At 39.6% G+C, this 24,642-nt stretch overlaps 1 protein-coding gene across 1 annotated transcript in view; it reads left to right on the forward strand.

The window, feature by feature from the left end:
* Positions 1-24,642, forward strand: part of ZBTB40 (zinc finger and BTB domain containing 40) — an 82,026-nt gene that overhangs the window by 37,279 nt on the left and 20,105 nt on the right. Inside the window, exons 2-12 of the mRNA XM_063104515.1 lie at positions 2,319-3,077; positions 3,868-4,001; positions 12,703-12,895; positions 13,496-13,638; positions 17,031-17,223; positions 19,031-19,167; positions 19,532-19,733; positions 20,113-20,246; positions 21,876-22,044; positions 22,372-22,839; positions 23,625-23,831. Coding sequence (XP_062960585.1) covers positions 2,381-3,077; positions 3,868-4,001; positions 12,703-12,895; positions 13,496-13,638; positions 17,031-17,223; positions 19,031-19,167; positions 19,532-19,733; positions 20,113-20,246; positions 21,876-22,044; positions 22,372-22,839; positions 23,625-23,831 — 2,677 coding nt within the window. The 5' untranslated portion in view covers positions 2,319-2,380. The remainder of the gene's footprint in view (positions 1-2,318; positions 3,078-3,867; positions 4,002-12,702; positions 12,896-13,495; positions 13,639-17,030; positions 17,224-19,030; positions 19,168-19,531; positions 19,734-20,112; positions 20,247-21,875; positions 22,045-22,371; positions 22,840-23,624; positions 23,832-24,642) is intronic.

The raw sequence follows: 24,642 nt of genomic DNA on the forward strand, positions 1-24,642 counted from the left end.
CAGAAACATTGGAGTTGTCTCTCTCTTTTCTTTACATCCATTCACACCCTAAATCATGACAGGTATACTTTCCAAATACTTTTTTGGCTCTCTTCTGTTACCACTTCTCCTGATTGAAGTCCTCATTGATTTTCACCTGATCTCTTGTAATAACAGAGCCTTTCTCTAGCATTATCCCCTTCAAATTCTGTATAAATATCACTTAGGTGATATATTTAAAATGCAAATCTGACCGTGTGACTTTACTGCTTAAAGCCCTTCACACCCTTCAATGGCTCCTCATTGCCTTCAGGATAAAATCTAAGCTCCCAAGCATGGCCTATATATCTCTCTGTGGCCAGAATCCCTGCCTGCCTGTCCAGATTCATCTCTTGACACTCCCTGTCTCCTGCCTCATGTTCCAGTACCTCTGAACTCTTTATAATCTCACCTCCTAATCCTCCTCCCTGCCACTGCGGGAAGTTTTCTTATCTGTGTGCTTCATGCAGGCTTCCCTACCGGAATGCTTTTTTCTCCCACTCTGTTTACCTCATCAGTTTACGCATCTTTTAAAACACAGGTCAGCTGTTATCTCCTCAAAGCTTTACTGTAAACTCCTGGACTCCCCTATTCCTCAAACTGGGTTTGTATGTACTAGTCTCTATCATTACATTTCCCTCCATTTATTTATTTATTCCACCAAGTAACTGATAATATTTGTGTTAGAATTTAAAGCCCTGGGATACAGCAGAAGGTAAAATAAAGTTCCCACCCTAATGGAGCTTACATTCTGGTGAAGGGAGATAGATAAAAATTAAGTAAAAATACAGTATGTCAGTAGGTGATAAATGCTATGATGAACAAGGCAGGGGTGGGATATTCTGAGATTGGAGGGGAGGTTGCTATTTAAAGAATGTGGTCAAGGAAGCCCTCACTGATAATATGGCCTTGGAGCAGAGACCTGGTGAAGGTGAGAGAGCCAGCCATGCACTTTTGTGAGGAAACTCGGAGGCACAAGCATGCTTAGTATGTTCCAAGATCAGCAAGGAGGGCAGTGTACTTAGAGCAGGATGGGTGAGGGGGAAAGTGGCAGAAGATGAGGTTAGAAAGCTAATAAGAGCAAAATCATGGAGGCTATTATAAGAACTTTGAGTTTAAGCCTGGAAGCCATTTAAGGCTTTGTGCAAAGAAGTGACTAAATCATTCTTACTATTGGGTTGAAGATAGGATGAGGTAGGGACAGCACTAGTGAAGGGTGGACGCATGAAGACCAGTTAGGAGGTTGTTGCAATAATCCAGATAAAAGGTGATGGTGGCTTGACTGGCCAGAATGGAGCCAGTGACGGTTGCAATAAGTGATTGGATATATTTGAAGGTAGAGCCAACAGGATTTATAAAGGATTGGATATATGGTATGAGAAAAAACAGGAGTCAAGGATGACTTGGTTTTTAGTCTAAACAGACCAGATTTTTAGTCTGAACAACTAAAGACAGAATTGCTGTGAACTGGGGAAGAAATGGCAGGAGAGTTTTGGATTTGTTAGATTTCAGAAACCTATTAGGCTTCCAGTTGGAGATGTTGAGTTGGTAGCTGGTGGTATACATCTGGAGTTCAGAGGAGAGTTCTGATCTGTAGATATAAATCTGAATGCTGTCACCACTTAGATGATCTTTCAAAGCTATGGAATCAGATGAGAGAGAAGATAAGAGGTGGGATGACTGAGTCCTAGAGCAGTCCCTACTTGAGGGGCCGAAGTGACAAGAAGCCAACAAAGGAAACTGAGAAGGTATGGCTAGTGAATCAGTAGGAGAATCAAGAGAACCAAGTGAAAAATAGATTTTAAGAGGGAGGGAATGATGACTTCTGTCAAATGCTACAATAGATTGATTAAGCTGAGGATATTGTATTATAAGTCTCTGTATATATATTTGTCTCTTCCAGTTGGCTGAGAGCTCCTTAGGGGCAGGAATGGCATACAGTAGTGTAGTTACAACTTCCGAGTCAGTGAGATATATCATGCCTTTTAATGGCTGTTTTCCTTAGACTAGTTCTCTTGGTCCTTAAGTCTTATCTGTAAAATGGGGAGGAAACAATATCTTTTCCACTGAGTCATTGTGAGGATTAAATGAGATCATCTATATAAAGCACCAAGCATAGCCTCTTTTAGATAAACAAATTATCATTATTAATTTAACATACCTGGCACGCTGTCCCCTCTCTTGAGCAACATTTGTTGAATGAATAAGTGAATTGCCTTTTTTGTTTGTTCAGCATTCATTCAGGGTATCTCCCTAAGTACTTGTGAAGTTTTAACATGGTATTTTGTGGGTTTCTCTAGGGCTGATCCTCACAAAGTGGACTCTGGAAGAAGAGAGAAGTCCTAAGGGCCGAGTTGACACAATGGAGCTCCCCAACTACAGCCGACAGCTGCTGCAGCAGCTCTATACTCTGTGCAAGGAGCAGCAGTTCTGTGACTGTACCATTTCCATTGGTACCATTTACTTCAGGGCTCACAAACTTGTCCTGGCTGCTGCCAGCCTCCTGTTCAAAACCCTGCTGGACAACACAGACACCATCTCCATCGATGCATCTGTGGTGAGCCCTGAGGAGTTCGCCCTCTTGTTAGAAATGATGTACACTGGCAAACTACCTGTGGGCAAGCACAACTTTTCCAAAATCATCTCTTTAGCTGACAGCCTACAGATGTTTGATGTGGCTGTTAGTTGTAAAAATCTTCTGACCAGCCTTGTAAACTGCTCTGTTCAGGGTCAGGTGGTAAGGGATATCTCTACACCATCCTCAGAATCACTCAGGAAGGAAGCAGAGAAGCCTGAAGTAGAAATCCTTTCCTCTGAAGGTGTTGGAGAGCCTCATTCTTCCCCAGAGGTTTCTGCCACTTTGGCGGGCCCTGTGAAAGCTGAGACCGAAGAAGCAATCCGTAGGGTTACCCAACAGATGAGTATGGATCCTCCCACTGCTCAGGAGATGCAGGGGAACACAGAAACCCCCGTGGAGACTTCTAATACAGCTGAAGTTTGTGCACCCTCCTCTGTTGTACAAACCTTCAGTGAGGCAGAGGAGGCAAGCACAGAACCAGGTAATACGCATTTCATAGTTGTTTTGGAACCTGACCTTCTATTGTCAATTACTAGATTCAATGATCTTTAATTTTTTGTTTCATTGATAAATTTACCAAAGACCCAAATCCAGTGCAGCACCCCACTGGGGCATTCTTCTTTCAAAAGTGTCCATGTTTTTGAATGTTGAAAGTCTGAAGATAAACGACAGAGCAGAAAAGCAATATTGAAATAAAGATGTGTGGGTTTGGGGCTCAAGGACCCTTCAGACCCGTTGTGCAGACTGGGCCACAAACCCCTCACATGCATGTCACAAAGCTAGGTAATAGGAAAAAGATCCTGGGAGCCATAGGTAAAAATTAATAGGCTTTATTCAGATGCAAGCTCAAGTAGCTAGCAGCAGCTGCCCTAGTGGCCTCCTGGGGCGTCCTGAGGGCACTGTGGAGCAGAGCCATGTGTCCTTTATAGTTTGCGAGTCAGATAACCAAGGAACACCTGGGTACACGTGTGCATATTTATATTAAACAGGCTAGGTCATGCTCAGCAAGATTCCAAACATGCGAGGGATCCTGACCATTTATATTTCAATTTTCCTTACAAGATGTATCTTTTCTGATTATCTCTCATTTTAACCAGAATGAGGATAGAACAAAGGAGGAAGCTTGAGAAATGCTGTTATTACTTATAACTGATGTGATAGATGTCAGTTAAGTGTAGTACATGACCCGAAGGTTCTCAGACAGCTTAAACTTTTTCACCATTTCAAGTAATGAATCTGATTTGTTTTATTTCATTTTGTTCTACATATAGAGTGTGAGAGGAAACACTACCAGCTGAATTTACTTCTAGAAAATAAAGGTATCTTCTCAGATGCACTCTTGGTTACCCAGGATGTTTTAAAAAGACTAGAAGAATGTTCAGAAATTAAAGGGCCACAGAAGGAGGTAGGTACCTCTGTGTTTTGTTTGCTAGTTTAGTGTTTTCAGGATATCATATCAACTTCCCATATGGGGCAGAAATATGAAAATTCAGAATACCCTAAGGGTTTCAATTTTTTCAAACTTTAATTTTGTTGACATTTATTCCCTACAGGACAGTCTTACAAAAGTACTAGGCAAGATACTTTCAAAATGAAGCTGTATTTTGATCACCAGGTGAATCCCAGCTTATAATCAGTTTTGATCCAGGATACTTAACTCATCATATCGTTCCCTCCTGATTAATTAAGGATAAAATGAGGCAGAAAGTAGTCATGGATAGCCCCAAATTGGATTTAAATATTAAAAACAAAAAACAGTAACAGATTCTCAAAACATGCAGAAAAAGGATTTAATATAAGTTTACCTAGTAAATTGCATCCAGTGTTTAGGAATACATGACCATTTTCAGACATAAAAACAATGGTGAACATTTACTTACTGTGCTAAGCTTGGTATGTATATCTCATTTAATCATCACAAAAATCATCAAGGTGGGTACTACTTTTTAGTCCTGTTTTATTATCTCAGAGCTCATATAACTGAGCCAGAATTTAAATCTAAGCATTCTTATTTTAGAGCTACTCCATTACACAATGAATTATTCTGCCTCCTAATTGGGTGTATTGCTAGGGCTAGGGATTAGGGCCCACAGACCCTTCAAACCCATTATACTGGGTGGGTCACCAGACCCCTCACACGCAGGTCCACGTGCTAGGTAATTGGGAAAGATCCCAGGAGCTGGTGGTAGATGACACGAGCTCAGTCCTCAGCTTCCTCAGCAATGGTGGTGGCAGTGGCAGCTTGCAGCAGATCTGGCAGTGGCGGCTTTCCCGTAGCCCCCTTGGGGACATCCAGGGGCACAGGGCGCTGTGGATTAGAGCCACTCGTCCTTTATACTTAAGTCCTATAACCCAGGACACCTGGACACACATATGCAATTACATTAGACAATAACCAAGGAAAACCTGGGCGCACATGCTATTTACATCAAATGCTCAGCAAGACTCCGAATCCCCGAGGGACCCTGACCATTTATCTTCACTTTTCCCTACACAGGGTAAAAATGATACATATATATGTAAACGTTTAGGAATTGCCTGACAGAAAACTGCCAAATGGTTATCATGCTCTGTTTCAAGCTGATCTTTTTTTTTTAGTAACTCAGTTGAGACACATCCCCACCTGTGTGCTCCTCACTACCTGATTCCTCACACCTGACCTTGAGGGATTCTACTCCACAACCATTTTAGAACTCTCTTTGCCGCCTCTTTCTGAGAGGCTACCCCAAGAGTGAGGGGGCACTGCCCCAGCAGCCTTGCTCATCTGATTGGTGGGGGCAGTGTGGGGAGGTCCTCCCATGTTGCTGTAGGCAATATCATATCTGTAACTGTTAATCCAAACAATAAATGCCTTCTAATATTTATATATTTTCTGAGTCATAGCAAGTTACTTTTTAAAAAGAACAAATTCAAGGTCTAGTATTTTAATTGTGTTAATCTACAGATGGCTATAAATTGTTGTTTTTTTGGGGGGGGAGATAAGCTATTTTCAAGGCTGGGCTAATAACTCTGATGACTCTCTTTGGAAGGTTTCAAGTTCTAAATCCTTGGTACTCTTTGTACTGATCATGCTGAAGGTCATTATGGTTTTATATTTTTGCACTTGCATATTCTCTTAACCCTTCAATCCATCAGTTTGTTACCTTGATAGTTTATAGACACACCTCTTCATTTTCTCTTAAGCTTTCCTCTCCACTTGACTTTGGCTACAGAGGAACAACATTATTTCTTAGATCAGCAATGCTCAAGATATTAGCATCAACTCTGTACTTATTTGAACTGTGTCTTATGCATTTTTTTTTTTAATACCGGTACCTGAAAGTATCTGGCATATAACAGGTGCTCAAGATATGTCTGTTATACATGGATTCACTGAACGTTTCTATCTTTTCCCCAATTCTTGTGCTAATCTTTTGATGGCAATAACATTAATGGTACTTTAAAAGAACACTGATTCAGTGTTGGTGATCATTAAAGGCTTATGTTGTTTCTTCTCTGTTATAGAGGTCAGAGTAAGAGCTCTGCAGATCACCTGGTGTCTGTATTTAGAAATGGTTCTATTATAGTCCATAATAAATCTTTCAAGTTCAGAAAGAAAAAGAGAGAAGATACTTTAAGAACATAAGATTAAATTGAATACTATAGAGTTAGGGAGATAACAGCTTTGTACTTAGGCCCTCTGTCTCTCCATCTTTTATACTTTGTTTTAGACAGCTTTATTAAGGTATGATTGACATACAGTAAACTGTACATATTTAAAGTATACAGTCTGTAAAGTTTTGATCTATGCCCTGCAGCCTTCACCACAAACAAAAGTGTAAACATATGCATCACCCCCAAAAGTTTTGTTATGTCCCTCATTCCTGCCCCATTCCATCCCACTCTCCAGGTAACTACTTATCTGCTTTCTGTCATTATAGGTTAGTTTGCATTTTCTAGACTATGACATAAATGGAATCATGTCATAGTGTTCTTTTTTTGTCTGGCTTCTTTAATTCATTTTGAGATTCATTCATGTTGTTGCGTGTTCGTTCCTTCTTATTGCTGAGTAGTGTTCCATTGTGTAGATATACAATTCATTTATTCCACTCTACCATTTACCAGCATTGTGCCTTGAGCGACTTAATCTTTAAAAGTCTTAGTTTCCTAATTTGTGAAACAGGGATGTTATCACCTACACCATAGGATCATTTTGAATTTAAGATTATTTGTATAAAATTCATAGTAAAAGCCAGGCACACAGTAGTAGCTCAATAGGTAGCAACTGCTATTGTTTGTTTATACATTAACTTAGTATTTTTAGACTTAATAGTCCTCAAAACTCTTTTCTCACTGGCTGCCTTATAATATCTTAGTGCTGTGGTCATTTACTCTGACGTGAGATGGTTTGCTGTTACTTTGAGTTTAATTTGTAAGGCATGCTTTCAAATAACTACCACCATCCGCTTGGAAGCAGCTTCCTGAACTGCAGGGGTATTGTCTAGTATGAAGCTATCATTCTGTAAGACAGTGGTACATTGTGTATAAAAATCATCTGGTGTGCTTGTTAAATAAAATGCATACCTCCAGACCTCATTTTCAGAGGTCTGATTCTTATATTACAGTAGGGCATGGGCATCTACAAGTAAGTAGTTCCCCAGGGTTGTTGCTTTGGTATCTGTAGATCACATTTTGAGAAGTATGTCTGGAGAAGTTAATGGCTTATAAAACTCTTACTGTATGATGGCAGGTGTTATAATGTCTGTGTTGGCACCTTTCAGTGTTGTGAGAGGCCACTGAATACCCATTTTTCCAAAGTATTACTCTTTGATTCAGCAGATGTTTACTGAGCAGCTCGTATGTTCCAGGCACTGAGCTGGCTGCTAGGAAAATAAACTTAAATAAGACTTGATAATTATCCATACAGAGTGTCTTGACAGCAAAGAAATCCTGACACACATGTGATTATTTTTTGGGAAGTGTGCACAGGAGACACCATGTTACAGGAATCACCATAAGGCTTCAGTGGTGAGAGCATTTAAGAACTGTTCACTTGGAACAACATTATTTTAAGTTTCAGTACAATTTTAAAGGTTGTTTGAGGTTTTTTGTTTTTCTGTTTTTACAGTTTTAGCTCCCAAGGAGCTTTGATTGTTTTGTGGTTCTTGGTTGTTGTTATTTGGTTAATCATCATAACAACTTGAGACAGCTTAACATTAAAAATAATCTAGCCCTGGATGTGTAGTTTTTGAGGCTTGTTAAGGCTTGTGAGTGACATGGTGCTCTGGTTGCAATGGATCAGCTTGTTTTTTTCTCTGAAACACAAATATGGGGTGTGCAACTGGCCTGGCTTGAGTTTAGGGAGGACATCATGAACCAGTGTCCTGATTATTTTATTTCCTGAGATAAATGATGAAAGGTGGCAAAGCCATTCCCTGAGCAGTGATTGTAACAACATGAGAAAAGTCTGGGCTGCTTGAATTGTGTGAAACCAAAGCCAAAACTTATTAAGGAGAAGTCTCTTGGGTGCTGGGGTGGGAAAGTGTCTTCTGCCTGTCTTTATCTCAGTGTATTATCCCCTACCCATCAGAAAAAGCAAGTAGTGACCTAAGAGACTTTTTGGCTGAGCCAAGTAAAACCTTTATTTAAAGTCAGGCTCTTACTTTTTTTCAGTTGTTATGCTAAAACTTTTAATTGTCTTCCTTCTTTATTCCTAACCATGTCTCTGCTTTTAATTAATTGTGTATACAGCAAAGTGGGTCTTTGACTAGTATAAGGAGATAACTTTTTCTATTATTGGTTTCTGTGCTGTTTGATCCACTTTTCACCTAAGTTCTAGAGAGACTCCCAAAGCTGAAGACCTAGTAGCATTTTTTTATTCCTTCAACTTTATTTCAAAGGCAAATAAGTTTCCTCTCCTGTGTGAATCTGATGTTTTCAATAGTGTCAGTACTTTGGAAGTTTGTCAGATAGTGCAGGTCTATGTTTTGAGGACTGTTCACTGACAATGTTGGATAATCTTTTTGAGAATGAACTAATGGGATTCATTTTACAGGTCTATGAGAGGTGAAAATAAGTTGTTGTTTTTCCAGATATCCTCTCTGCTAATTATTAAGTTTAAGATATGCAGACATAGACAGAAGGGCTAGTAGTTTTATGGCAGGGAATTTCATTCAGTTAAACAAGCATTTATTGAGCACCTCCTATCTACCAGTCTCTATGCTCGTCATTGAGATCAAGAAGAATGGTCTAGACTTTCTAGATACTACCCAGTGTCCAAAGTGATGTTGGTTCTGGTAAGTCCAATAGAATCAAGGGTAGATAGATTTGATTACACTCCAAATCTGGGAGGCAAAACTGGGTGGAAGGGGTGCCAGGTCTGAGGAATGAACACAGTGTTTCATACAGATTGCTCTACTAACTTTAGGCAAGTTACTTAACCTCTCTGGTTCTCCTCTGGAGTGGTAGCAGTGATGCTTCCCAGGACTTGTGTGAGGAGGAAGGTGGATGGAATGTCTGTCTGCACAGTGTCGGGGGTGGTGTTGAGCGAGTGTGGGCCTCGTCATTATTGCTGTCACCTGGCCCTCAGCACTTCAAGGGAGGCCTGAGTGAACAAGATATCTGAAGTCAATAGGCAAATAGTTGACGAAAATAAATAAATCCAGTTAGAAGACTTGAGTTAAGGAAACAATTAAATAGTTTTTCACATATAGAAGGAAAGGAAACTGTCTCATCTTTCAGTGTATTTACCTACATTTCACTCATAGGCAAAGTACTTTGATTACTTGTATGACCATGCATTAACGTGAATTTATTGAAGTACCTGAGAATCAGACGAGTCCCATATGTATGGTTAAAGAACTTAACCCTTTTGACAAAGCTCTGTTTTGGTTTGGCTCTTGGAGTTCTGTTACATGGTAGCAATCAGTGGACTCAGTGTGTCACAATATGTGACACCCTTCTGTTTAGGCAGACTCACTATTTCAGAAAAGGGCTTACTTCACTATGGATCCCCAGGTAGCTTAGGGGGTTGATGGAGTGACAGCTATAGTGCTGGCTCTGGTGTGGGTCCCCAGTAGGTTCTGGAAGAAAGAGTAGAGAGCAGGGCTGTCCAAACAGCCAACAGCCTCCTCCTGGCCCTTCCATCAGCCCACCCCTGCCTCTCTTCCCAGATGGTCACCCTAGCATCACTGCTGAGCAGTGAAGTGAACAAATGTTCTAATTTCACTGCTGAGTAGTTCTCCAGAGGGGGACAGCAGAGAGGGTAATGAGAAGCGCATCAGGTGCCACCACTGATGAAAGCTTCTCTTCCCCACTGGCTCAAATGATAATGCCAGACAAATTGGATGCTGAGAGAGGTGGATTTGGGATGTTCAGAGAGTTTTCTGTGAAAAAAAACCCTGGCCTAGGATAGAATGAGGTAGCTATATGCTGTATCAAGATGCACAAAAGAAAGGAAAGAAGAGAGGAAAGGAAAGGAAGGAGGAAAAACGTGTTTACTAAGGGTATTAAATTGTGGGGGGTTTTTTTGTTTTTTTTTTGAAGATGACCGGTAAGGGGATCTCAACCTTAGCAGTGAGTGGGTCTGTATTAGTTACCTATTGCTGTGTCACAAATTACTCTAAAATTTAGCAGCTTAAAACAGCAAGCATTTATTACCCTCCCGTTTCTGTGGGTCAGGAATTCAAGTGTAGCTTAGCTGAGTCCTCTGACTCAGAGTCCCTTGCAAAGTTATGATCAAGGTGTCAGCCAGGGCTGCAGTCACCTCAAGGCTCAACTGGGGGAGTATCTTTTTCTACGCTTACTGACATGGCTGTTGGCAGGCTTCAGAAGATCCATTTGCAAGCTTACTCACTGACTGAATTCCTTGCCACATGGACCTCTCCATAGGATAGCTCACAACATGGGACCTCTCCATAGGATAGCTTACAACATGGCAGCTTGCATTTCCCAGAGCAAAGGCTGAGATAGAGAGAACACATAGGCAAGAAGCAAGTCATACTAATCTAACCTGGAAAGCAGCATCCCATTTCTTTTGCCATATTCTCTTCCTAAGAAGCAAAGTTGAGGCCAAGGGCATGAATACCTAGAGGCAGGAATCCCTGGAAGCCATTTTAGAGGCATCCTACCTCAGGGTCCTACTGCTGTCAGCGAAAAGGCATTCTACAGAGATTATAGGCCAACTAACAAAAGCATGAAAAGTTGAATTAATTTGACCAAAGGGGATTAAGCGTTCAACTGATGTCTTTATTTCTTGTTCATTATTTTTTAAATAGAGGGAAGATGAGTTACCTTAGGTTCATGGAGAAGTTAGTCTAATGAAATCTTAATGTGGATCATTAAACTGTTTTTTATCTGTTTACTTTTGGAGATGACCAGAAAACATTTTTAAAGTTTAATTTAGCTTTATACACCCATTCTGTGATTAGGAAGCAAGCAAAAGCAAAGCCAGGAAACAGATCTAACTCACTTATAGTTCCTATTTATTTGGGAAGAGGGGAGAAAGGTAAAATCTCTCTAAATAAAATTTTAAAATATATAATTACTACCAGAATTTATAATAACTAGCTAAATTCTGCAGGTGTTGATATTTATACGATCCTTGGTGGGAGTGGGGTTGTGAGAAAACCTTTTCTATTTTCTTTTCTAATATCAACACTAAAAAACATTAAAGGTAGATTGTAGTTTTGCCAAGTAGAAATATAAAGACTATAAATATGACTATACAAATGAAATGCAATTTTGGTTACCAGATTTTTTTCAAATAAATTGATTACTGCTAAAATAAAAATATTAATACTACCTTCCAATTGGCCTTCCAAAGAAAGAAATGCTAATTTTGCTTATTTTACCATTGAGGTTGTTGATATTTTAGTCATCTAGGTCCAGAAGAGGCAAGATGGTGAGTTTGGTTTTATGTGTGGCACTGAGACTGCCAGAGGATAATGCATATCTTGCAGAAACTTTGTGGCTCTAGATTGAAACAGAGAGCCCAGGATTAGAGCCCATTTTCAGGGTTATCTGCATAAAGGTTATAGTTAAAGCTATACAAGGGTGCTTCAGAAAGCTCATAGAAAAATAGAATTGAAAGATAATACCAATTTTTCTGTGTACTTTTTGAAGTACTCTCGTACATGTGAGAGCTTTTTGAAAGGGAACATATAAAGGGAGGAAAAGTAAAATTTAGACCAGTCTTAGGTACTGTATATAGTTTTGGATTTGGAAGAAGAACCTGTGAGGAAGGCTGAAAAGGAGTGGTCAGAAAGGCAAGTTCTTTTCCAAAATGCTCTAGTGTTCCTGAAGTCAGAGAAGAATCGTGATACAGAGGCAGTAGTAATGTCAAATGACACAGACAGGTGAAGTGGCACATGCCAGAAGAAAGACTTGTGTGAACAACATTGGTTTGGAGAAGAAACTTTGAAGCCCCTTCAAGTTGGAAGCAGTTATTAACATGGGATAATTATTATGTGAATCATATGTTCTTCTGGTAGCTGGCAACTACAAACCAACACATTGTTAGCCTTAATTCTTACAGAATATATCTAAAAGTAATAAGGCTCATGTCTTTCTAAATAGTCATTCACAATGTAAATGAATATAATGTAAATGAAAGTATTCTTTTTTCTTAAATTGTGAGGTTTTAATTGCATCCTCAAATAATAAAATGACAGTTCATTCCATTTAAATTCAGATGTCCTTGCCCAAGAAATAGTCAAAATGTCATAAGATTCATAAAGATGTAATGAGGTAAGAAGTACATTAAGTTTGTTAAAAATTCACTGAACATCTACTGTGTGCCAGGCTGTGCTGGTTGCTGAGGATATAGAGCTCTAGAAAGCATGACTCCCATCTTCAAGAAGATGTAGGAGAAAAAGATACACAAATTATAGTGTGACTACAGCCTCCCAGCAAAGGTAACCCCAGAGCAAGCTTAACATGTGGAATTGTGGAATTGGAGCCCTACAGATAGGGTTGGGAGCATGAGACAGGGTTTTTGGAACTATTGCTAGGAGCTGCTGGAGAGGTAGGTGGGGATCAAACTGTCCAGGGCCTTGCTTGCCAAATGTAAGGAGCATATGGTTCTTGTGGCTGGCTAATGTCTCTTTCTGGGTACTTTTGTTTCACAGACCATAATGGAATGTCTTGAGGGTGAAGAAGGACATTCAGCATTCCAGAGAATTCTGGATAAAGTCAGAGATGAGAGCCTGGATGTTCAGACTGTTATGTCCCTGTTGAGGCTGTACCAAGATTCCAGTCCTGCCATAAAAACAGCTCTATTAGACAGAAAGCCAGAAGATGTAGAAACAGTGCAGCCAAAAGGTAAGAGAAAATCCTGTCTGCTGGAATGATTGAGTTTTCTTCTGGGAAAATACTGTTCATTCCAGTGATATATTTCTTTAGTAGCTTAGTTAAATGGTTTTCATATAAGTTCTACATGTAATTCCAGAGGCTGCATGTTAAATATATACACACTAAATTTGAGTCTCCATTTCTATTCTTGATTAGTCTGATACCTTGAAGTTGGAGAATACGGTGAATGTTCTCCTGCCCTTCAAAAAGCCACACATCTAAATCAATGACTTGAGTGCCCAGAATGAACTGGTTTGCTGACAGAACTTAAAGGCTGAAGTTTCTCTTATTTGGGTTAGATACAAAGCAGTGGCCTTGCCAACCAGAAGTTAACCTCTGGCTGGCTCTGAAGCTTTGTGTTTCGACAGATAAATGAAACATTTTTCCTTTCATAGAGTTTAAACAGAATAATAAAGTATTTTCCTCTGTAAAAGAGATTCTGCATTCAGGTGCTCAGAATAAGCTGAGAATCACTTTACTATTCTGTTAGATCTCTCTTGACAAACCATGCTGTCATTTTCTTCAAATTGACTAGCTTCTCTTGTGTGTCTCTAACTCTTTGTCCTCCAGGGAACACAGAGGAGGGAAAGACCTTGTCTGTTCTGTTACTAGAACACAAAGAGGACCTGATACAGTGTGTAACACAGCTGAAACCTATTGTGGATTTCCTGGAAACAGCCAAGGAGGAATTCCTGACTGGCACTGAAAAAAGGGTAACTGTGTCAAGTATCTCCTCCCCCATTCTGAATTCATAGAGCACTTTAAAAAAAATAAGTAAATAAACCCTCTTTTGTGGCACATAGCACTTTTTACCTTGCAGTATTTTTATACCTACTGCATAGTAAGCACCTTGAAGTTGAGATTCTTATTTCATGCCCCGTCCTATCCCTTGCAGCAGCTTCCCAAGGGCCTTGCACATTGTAGCCATACCATAAATGGATGGAGGGATGGATAGATAAATATGTGATATTCCTGCTCTGACCCAATGAATTTTTACTATAAACAGTTGTACCAAGAGTTAAATGTTAAAGCACATTTGTAATTATTATGATACTTTTCCTCTTTACAGAAATTGTACACTGTTAATATGTAGAAAATTGACAAAACAAGCAAAAAGAAAAAAATTCATATTTGACCACCTGGAGATGACCACTGCTGACGTTTTAGAGCATGTGCTCCCACTCTTTCTCATTTGCGTCATCCTGTGATGGGGTTATATGGAACATACAGTTTTTTAACTTGGTTTTTTATTTAATATGTTAATACATTTCTATGGTATACTATGGATTTTGGTAGCTGTATTATATTCTAATGGACATACCATAATTCAAGAATTCTTTATTGTTGGGTATTTGTTTTCAATTTTTTTCCAATTGTAAGTGATGTCACGAGAACATCATTACACACAAATCTTTGCATACTTCTCAAATTATTTCCTTAGGATAATTCCTAAGAAATGGAATTTTGGAAGAGAGTATAAGACTTTTCAAGTGTTTGATACGTGTAGCCAAATTGCCCTTCAGGAAGGTTGTACCAATTTACTCTCCCACCAGCTAGCTACTGAAATCCTCATAAAAGTGCTGGCATGACTTCTCAAGGCAACTAGATAACTGTATTTGTTGGTGTTATTGATTTCAACTTTGTGCTAAAAATATTTTTATATCTGGAAGGAAGGAATAGGAATAGAGAATTTTTGTGGCATCTATTCTTAAAACTGTGGGAAGTGACTTAAATGTTCAGGAGAAAAAATGTTTAGAAACCACTGGTATAATGTCTGAGCATTGGATTTGTAGGGAGGACTGGATCCTAGATTTTATTTTCCTCAATGGTCTTATATTGATATATATGTATAAGGGAACAACTTTTAATCTCAAAATTGTATTTTGCAAATTAATTATGTTTTTAAAATTTTAAGTTCTTTGAACTCCTTAGAGAAAGATAATATACAAAAAAAGATTAAACTCTGGGTTTTCTCCTCGGACTTCAGATTAAGTGTAATTTCAGACACTCAGCTTAAGTAAGCTTATAGCTCTAGAAGTATCTGAAACCCTGTTTAGTGATTTCATTTGATTACTCATTCAGATCTTTTTCTTATTAGGCGGATTGAATATGTCCTTTGAACTGTTTCATTATGTTGATAAAATGGCATTTATAGGTAGAGCCCAAATTTAGTCTCATTGTCTGCAGCAAGATAGACCACACTGTCATTTTCTTCTGTCACTTTCAGTTAACTTGACAGAAAAAGCTGAAGCAGAAGAACTTAAATTAGTTATAAATCACAAAAACACTTCTTAAGATTAGGTTTCCACCAGAACTTCATTAAGCTATTTCTTCTCATGAAGATTGAAACAAACTAATAAAGTGGGTGTGTAGAGGTGAATGTTGATCAAATGACTACTGTGTTGACACCATATGGAGCACGTATCCAGACCTTTTAGAACTTTTTTTTGTTACAAAATTATGCTAATCATGGATGCCATGACCCTTATCTGTAAATACCTTGGTTTCTGTAAGAAGTGATAAATGGGAATGCCTTTACTTCAGGACTGGAAACAGATATAAAAATAGCAATTATGATGGCTGCCATGCATTTATTGCTTACTGTGTGCCAAGCAATGTGCTGAAGACCTTTTAAACATTACTGAATTTTACCCTCACAGCAACTTTATGAATAGTCATGGATGTTACCCTCATTTTATAGATGAAGAAACAGAAGCTTAGGGAGGTTAAGAAGTTTACCCAACAGAGGCATAGCTGTTTGAGGCCAGTACTTGGACCCAGGCTTCTAACCAGAACACATTCTCTTAACCACTGTGCATGCTGCTCCCTAATAATACAGTAATACTATTATTTCTTAAAGATCACAGATATCCTAGGAGTCATATTATGCTCTACAGACAGCAGCTTCATTTTACAGAATCCTTATAACAACTGTGTAAGAGTTGGTATTGTTATCTTCTTTTATGAATGAGGAAAATAAGGTTCAGAGAAATTAAATAACTTGCCCAAGGTCACACAGGTAATAAATATTAGAACTGTGGTTCAAACTCAGTCTGTCAGGCTTTAAAGCCCATACCAACTCTTAACAGTATCTGGTTGTCTTGTAATGTATCAGGTTTGTTGCTTAGGAACTAAGATCTAGCACTGAGATCAGTATGGTTTTTCTATACAGGTTCTTAAATTTTAGATTATAATTCCTTTGGTTGAAATCTACTATATATTAGACCTTAAGCAAAGAGAAGACTATGTTTTGTGCTGACAAAGAATGACAGTTTGATTCACTATACATATATAGTGAAAAAAATATATATATATATTCCTTTCATATATATAAAGCCAATTTGATTTTAAGCTAAATTCATGATTTTAAAATGGGAGCTAATTTGATAATGGTAATCTCTAGCATACTACAATGACTGATCTGCTTGACTCTTTCTCCTGAGAGCTGGCATTTTCCCAAAGGAAAGTTCAAAATTCAGTTACTATGAATCTGTAGATTACATGTATTGAAATAATCCCCTGCTTTATCAGTTCCATAAGAGCTAACTTATGTATATTGTGAAAATATTCATTAAATCTATTGTTTTGGAGTCCACAGACTAGTGCATAAATCATCTGGGTATTCATATTACCATACAAATAAAGTAAAAGGAAGTAAAATAATAGAAATTTGCTCTGAAATTACAACCTGTACAAATATCATGAACTTTCCTGAACAGAGATTGAAAAATATTATAACTGTATTAATGAATTATTGGTCTGTGTTTCTCAGTCTCAGTGTCTGAATAAATCTGAAGAACCAGGTTAGATGTAAGCTACTTGATATATCATATAGGCCTAGTAAAAGAGTATTTTCACAATATACAAGCTGTTGGAGGCAAAGAATATACACAGACCTGGAACTGAGAAAGATTTTTATACAGTTATTTATTGGAGAATGATTTGGATTTTTATTAAAACAGAAAAAAGTAGTGCTAGAGATCAACAGAGGAGGACTTGGAGATAGGGCGTTTTGTAATGCCATCTTGCTGGGTTTTCCAGTGGTGTGTCAGATAAATTTTGAATTGCCAGTAACTGGTGTCTGGTTGATTGCTTGCTACTGCAGGTGATTCTGAATTGCTGTGAGGGCGGAACACCCAAGGAGACAATAGAAAATTTGTTGCACAGAATGACTGAAGAGAAGACCCTGACTGCTGAGAGTTTGGTAAAACTCCTCCAGGCTGTGAAGATGATGTTCCCAAACTTGGGCCTTCTGCTGGAGAATTTGCAGAAATTAGCCACTTTGCCAAGTACTACAGGTATCAGCTAATTGCTGACTCTCTGGACTGGAACCACTCCTACAGAAAATTATAACTTAAAACACCTCTTTGACTGCATGCTAGGGAGATAAGTTAATGTTAAGAAAGGTCATTGCGAATCAGAAACTAGTTGTCACAAATCAATGCTTCTCAATATTTTTGGAGTTAACATCTGAAATTCGAGAATGATTTTCCTCCATTATGTTCCCTCAGGGTGTTCCTATGGTTCAGGGTTTATTAACGTATGGCTTTCCCAGGGCTGTCCAAGATTACCTATGAAAGCTGAAGGAGCAAATGGGCTCACAAGGTGCAGCATTCTGACAAGCTGTGTTGACAGATGTAAGCAGCAAAAACTGAAATCTTGATTGCCCTGATTCCACTTGAGTGCTGGTTCCAGCAGTCCCCAGAACTAACCACCCTTTTGTCTACTCAGCTTGGGGAACTGAGTCCATATTCCATTCTTGACAATGACAATCCAACTCGAGCCAATTCTCCCCTATCTCAGAGCATTTAGGACTGAGACAGTTTACAGAAAAAGGATATTTAAGAAACAGGAGAACTTTTTTCTACCTTATAAAATTAATATTACTTATACAAATTTGGACAATTCCAAAAATAAAGAACCTAAAATTCTACCACTCAAGTATGTCAGTATTAACACTGACATATTTTATCTATTACATTATTTTTGCAATGTTGAGATACTGTCATGTTTTATAGTTTTATGATTTCCTCCATTTAACACTATAAGAACATTCTCTCCTACATTTCAAAAAACTCTCCATGATCCTATTTTTTGAAGGCTATGGAGTTTTTCATCATAAGGATGTATATGACGTATTACTCATGCCCTTATTTGGGACAGATGTAGCACAGTGGTTAAGACCATAGGCTTTAGTGTCAAGACTACCTGGTTTTGCAACCTGACTCTACCATTTTGTAGCTGTGTGACCTTGAGCAAGTGACTTAGCTTTTTTGAACCTTATTTTCTCTGTGAAATGGGGATAAGAGTGGTATCTATCACATTCATTTTTTGTGGCTACTATCAAATAATACATGTAAAACATTTAGCACATTGCCTGGCACATAGCAGGCATTCAATAAATATTAGTTGTTACTATCTTCTTCTTCTTCGTCATCACAGATTATGCAATGACAATTGTCCTTGTACATATTTTTTTTGTCTCCAGGTAATTTTCTAAGGTTAGATTTCCAGAAGTGGAGTTCCTGGACCAAAGAGGAGAATAAATTTTTTAAATATCTGCAAAGCTAAGGGAAATGCCTGATAGTTTTGATTTTTCTTTCCTTTCAAATAAGTATGTCCTCTTATAAGAGAGTACCTAGCAGATTGGCTTAAAGGGCATATAAACAGAAGAGCTGTGGGTCAGCTTCACCAGCACAGTCCTGACTCATGCCTGCTTGTATTTTGGATCGCCACATGGATCCTTCACCTCAAGCTTAATGGATAACACCCATTGAATCTGTACATCTGATTGTCTTACAAGAACAGCCTTCTAATTACCCCCCTGTTGAGCAATTGCTGGCTTCTACCACCAGGCACTAGCTTTCAGAGTGTTAGTGGTTTTATGACCCCTGAAGCACCAAGTGATTGAGTGTAGACCAGAGCAGATCTGAACACATGTATATGAGGCCTCAAGCCAGGAGTTGGACTCAGCTCTGCAGAGGAGACAGAGCTTTTGCGCTTATCTTCTTCCTCTCTCAATTATAACATCCAGAAGTCTTCTGTAGGAAAAGCCCTTAGGAGGTTTTGTTGCATCAAACATTATTGTTTTGCTAATCCTTACAGTCCAACCAAGCCCTGATGATTATGGGACTGAGCTATTGAGAAGGTATCATGAAAACCTCTCTGAGATTTTCACAGACAACGCAGTGTTACTAAAGGTGATCTCACGCGTGAAGAGTTTAGCCCCTGAAGAAAGAGAGGTAAGAGAGGGGGAGAGAGAGACGGAGGGTAAAATGAGAGATTAGGGGAAAATATGAGTATATATACACACACATATTTATATTTTGTATAAATAAACATACGCAGCCATGTTGAGAAATGCCAAGTAGAGAATGCAACTCTAAGGCAAAGTAACAAGTAGGATAGTTGTAATTTCCGTGGTAATAAGGAAAGGCATTCAAAAGGAGGAATGAAGAGATTGGTCATGTGTAAGAAATCTCTCAGGTTGAGATAGGTGAAGGGTGTTGAAAAACTCCTCCCCAGAAATACATTCACTATAACCCAGTACCCAGACTTCCAACGGCTAGAAAGTCTCTTATGTGCATGTTTGTGCTACATTTGAAGGTCATGGAGAAGCTTGTGAAATGTGCCTCTGGTTCAGATGGTTTTAGTTCCCTGATGTCAGCAGTTCTAGAAAAGCAGACACTCTCTGCAACATCCATATGGCAGCTGCTGCTGGCAGCTCAGGAGACAAAGACCTGCCCATTGAACCTGCTCATGGAAGAAGTACGAAGGGAGCCTGGTGCCGATGCTTTCTTCCAGGCAGGTAAGTTACGTGACCCCTGTCGTGATTTTTACCCCACGAGAGATTATTGTCAGTCTTCCCAGAAAATAGAACGAGCTTTCTTATGGTAGTCATCCACATCCCTACCATTAGAAGTAAGGACTGGCAACTTTGTTCAAGGACACAGGAGTTTGTCTACCTTTTTAGAAAAAAACTATGCAGTAATTATTCTAAGCTTATATTCATTATTATACTCTGATTACAGTGCTATCTGCCATTTTCCTCACTCTCAGCCCCAGATAGGAGATAGGTGAAATGTGTTCTCACCTGTCACCTATCAGAGTTGAGCTGAGGAAAGAGGTGAAGGAAAAAATGGTGCTCATAGTTTTACTAATGAGTTTTCAATCCCCCTTTCTTTCAGTGATCACCCCAGAAAGTGCTGCCTTAGAAACAATCCTGAGGCATAACAAATTGATCATAGATGCCATCCAACAAAGGATTGAGCTCAAGCACTTTACCTCAGAGGAAGAGCACCTGGCAGAGACTGTGAAAGAGGTGTGGTGGGAATAAAAAATCAAATTCCAGAGTTTTACAGAGTCAACGCCTGGAACTGTCTTCATTCCTAAGGGAGGAACCAGCTTCTATAGAATATCTGCTATGTGCCTAGCCCTGTGCTAAGCTAATACTTTAAACCACTTTTGGTCTTTTAATCCTCCCAACTCTTAAGTGGCAGATGATGTCATCCATCACATTTTATAGACAAGGGAGCTCAGGCTTCATGGGGTTCAGTTACATGTCTAGGATGCTCTAGCAGGGAGGAAATGAAGTCAGGATCTGAACCCAGATTCGTGTGACTCAACTTAGATTTATTCCATATGTCTAAACCTAGGTAAATCCCAAGTGGAGCCATGATACTGTCTCTAACGTGTTCTAAGAAGCAACTTCTCTCAGGCGAAGGAAAATACAAGTAGTCTTATTACATATTCTATTCTGGCTTCTAGAAAGAGCCAAGATAAACAGAGATAGAACAAAGCTTTTGCCCATATGGGGTAGCAAATAGTGCCAACTCATTTTCTGTAAGGCTTCTCACAACGTGACCAGCATCCCAGGAAAACCAGGTGGGGATTGGGGGGCAATTCATGGATGTCCAGCCTAGGATCACGTGCAACTTGAGTGGGGAAGAAGAATAAAGAAATATAAAACTAAACTACAGATTCACCTGAAGTGCCCTTGGGATCCAGCCAGGTGTGGAAGGTGTGCAGACGGGCTGGTGGCTAACTCTGCCTGTGCACATAACAGCCCCACCTTGGTCTAACTCTCAGATGGGAAGAATGTGGCACACATGTCTGTGGGGTTTCAGAGGGAAGATTCATCTGCTAGACTTTCTCCAGTACACCACATATTTCAGAGAAGGGGCTTCTGCAGCTGATCAGTTTTAGCGTCAGTAATTAGTCTCATGCCTGCCTCCAGGGACATCAGGTTTATTTAGATAGGCTTGAAAAGAGCAGAAATAAAATATCTTCCAAAATGAAAATTCCATTTGGCCATCTGTGGATGGTTTAGCTCTCTTTATTTTCTCAGTGTACTGACTCTGTCTGCTGATAGCTCTAAAATTCTGAAAGAGGATGGCTTTGAAATGTTCTTAGCCTCTTTAAAGCCCCTATTTGAACCTTCTTTAAAATACTGAGTTATTTTATGAAAGAAAATGATGTTTAAAAGGGTACATCTAAGTGTCTAAGAATATGAAGCAACTGATCATGCAGAATTACTTCCAGACATTGAGACAATTATATATTACGAAAAATTATCCTGATCTTCAAGACAGAAACACCAACAATCAAATCCTATAGCTTTCCAAGCTTTTAATATTAAGATGTAAAAAAGTTCTTTGGTGATTCCTGGTTTTTGAGAAGATATTTCTTATAGAAAATGCTTACTGCTTCCTTGCTTGTACTTTCTTTGTATTTGCACATTTATCTTGTTATGTGCTTCCTTTTCTTGTTTTGTTAATTTTCCTGTTCTTTGGAAAACAGGGCTCTTCACTACCTTTATCACGAGAAATAGAAGCTGCTTATAGATGGAGCAATGACTTCCTAGAATTAGCTTCTTTTTTTGAAAGGTGCAAGCCATGGAGAAAATCTTCTGCTATTAACCCCACACCTTTGTCTCACGGTATTCATTTAGATTCTGAACATTTCATCTGAGACAGCCAGCCCTGAAGATTCTCTGAGAGCAGTGCTGAGCAGAGCCATGGAAAAATCAGTCTCAGCCATTGAAATATGTCACCTCCTGTGCAGTGTCCACAGATCGTTTCCAGGCCTGCAGCCTGTCATGCAGGAGTTAGCATACATTGGTAAGAAGCAGGGTGGGGTGAGGGATCCTGTCAGGCCCCCAGGTTGTTTCTTTATGGAAGAAAAGAGGCAGCAGTTCATATAAGAGTTCATTGTTACTTTAAGTTATTTATTCATTGTATATACTCTCAATACCTGAAAAAGTCATGGGGCATAAATGTAAGATGTGCTGTTTGTGTTTATTGGAAAGTAAAGGTATCAGTGATGTTACTTCACAGTTTTTTTGAGGATTCCAAGTAGTCTCCCGACTTCTCTAAGAAGTATGTTTGAAAAATTATAAAGCAAAGTAGAAACAATTCCCAGAGCCATGAGATTTTTCTCCTATGCAGGTTTCCTTACTAAGGAAAATGGAGAGAAGGAAACGTGGAAGTTTAATAATGAATTTCACCTTAAAGCCAATGGCAAAGAAGATGAAAACGCAGCTGAGCCAGCCAAAGAAGCCTGCCAGTCTGGGGAACAAAACAAGGAAGGAGAGACTGGTTCCTTGCCAGAACACCAAGAGAAAGACACTTCCGCCTCCCCAGACAATGCCAAGAAGAGCTTCATCTGTAAAGCCTGTGACAAAAGCTTTCATTTCTACTGCCGCCTAAAGGTGCACATGAAGCGCTGCCGGGTGGCCAAGAGCAAAGAAGTGCAGTGTAATGAATGCAGTGAGACCAAGGAGTCTAAGAAAGAACTGGAGAAGCATCAGCTGGAGGCCCATGGTGCAAGTGGAGAGCCTGACGTCCCCAAGAAGAAGAAGAAGAGGCTTCCTGTGACATGCGACCTCTGTGGAAGAGAATTTGCCCATGCCTCAGGTACACTTGATAAGGTGAAGTAAAGGAGGATAATAATTCTGGAATTGTAGTTTGGATTCCAGGCCTTGCCCCTAGTTGTGTATAATGAGGGGTATGTTTGGGCCTAGAAAACAGGGCAGGTTTCTACATAGGCAGGGTAGTATTTTGAGAAGAGCATAGGTTTTGGAATCAGCTCTCTGAGTTTTCATTTCCACATCAGGTAAATAGATACCCTGATACCACTTACTTTTTGGATTGTTGTGAAGATTTAAGATAACAGAGCTAAATACCTCATACGGGCCTGCAGTAGTAGCACACAGTAGCTTATGGCCATTATTATTCATAATAATAACCAGCTGTTTAATACCTGACTCAGATTTCCATGTACCACTTGTTTCTTGATAATAACAAGAGTCACAGAAACCATGGGATGTATAGTCAGAATTGTTTTCCTTTGTCCCAGATGTTGGATAAACCCAATAAAACATAAAAGTGGTTTTGTTCCCTTATCTCTGGGTGGGTGGGTCTTATTTAAGAGAGAGAGAGGAGATAGGGAAGATAAACCCAGAATCACTTTATGCCTGATCCAACCGGGAGTGAGGCCAGGGGACTTTGGGAGTGCTGGTTGGTGGGCGCACGGGCAGCACGGCTGTGTGAGGTGGAGGCTCGCATGGCCTGGCATTCTGTGGTTCATGCTGTGCTTCCCGTTGTAGCCAGGCCTGAGGCAGTGCTCCCATGCATCCTCATGCTGGATTCGTAATTCTGATCACTAGTATCTCTTCTGGTCCCCGGCACGGCTTCCCTAGGCATGCAGTACCACAAACTGACAGAGCACTTTGACGAGAAGCCTTTCTCCTGCGAAGAGTGTGGGGCAAAGTTTGCAGCCAATTCTACCCTGAAGAACCACCTTCGTCTTCACACTGGGGACCGCCCGTTCATGTGCAAGCACTGCCTCATGACCTTCACCCAGGCCTCCGCCCTGGCCTACCACACCAAGAAGAAGCACTCAGAAGGTAAGGCGTGGAGAAAGAAGTTCCTCATTTATCCTGCCAGTTGTTACTTGTAAACTGCCTGGAAACATATTTGGAATTAGACATGATGTACATCCCAAGTAAATTAAAAACAAAAACAATGCAAAATCTCTAGGCACACGGACAATTGGGAATACATATGTGCACAGACATGTAAAATGCTTCCTGTGAGAGTTTCTGAAGAGAGGCTGGCTTCCGTAGTATTATGACTTTATAGTTATAGAATTTACGTAAAGCCAGGAATTCTTTGAGTTTTTAGGTGGAGTTCAAGCATTAAAAAGACCTTGATTGAGCACTGACTGTGGATTGGGAAGTGCAAGGTGCTGAGTGAGTAAGCTGGAATTCCTGTGCTCCCGCTCTGAGGGGAGTGTAGAGACCATTACAGTATAGATTATCAGGGGTATAATGGGGAATAATACCAGTTGATAGGGAAGAAAGAGAAAGGGTTTCTGGTCCAGTCAGAGGGGAAGAGATACATTGTCAGGAAAAGCTTTTTGGAGGATTCTTTGTATTGTTTGAAGCATTTATGTATAAGTAATAATTGCAGCATTGTCTCACCTGGACTGTCACTTTAGTCTCCTAGCTGGTCTCCTTGCTCTCGCCATTTCCCTCAACACTTTTATTTTTATTTATTTATTTTTTTAATAAAGATGACCGGTAAGGGGATCTCAACCCTTGGCTTGGTGTTGTCAGCACCACGCTCAGCGATTGAGCTAACCGGCCATCCCTATATAGGATCCGAACCCATGGCCTTGGTGTTATCAGCACTGCACTCTCCCGAATGAGTCACGGG

This window comes from Cynocephalus volans, chromosome 8, assembly GCF_027409185.1.
Source record: "Cynocephalus volans isolate mCynVol1 chromosome 8, mCynVol1.pri, whole genome shotgun sequence".
NCBI lineage: Eukaryota > Metazoa > Chordata > Mammalia > Dermoptera > Cynocephalidae > Cynocephalus > Cynocephalus volans.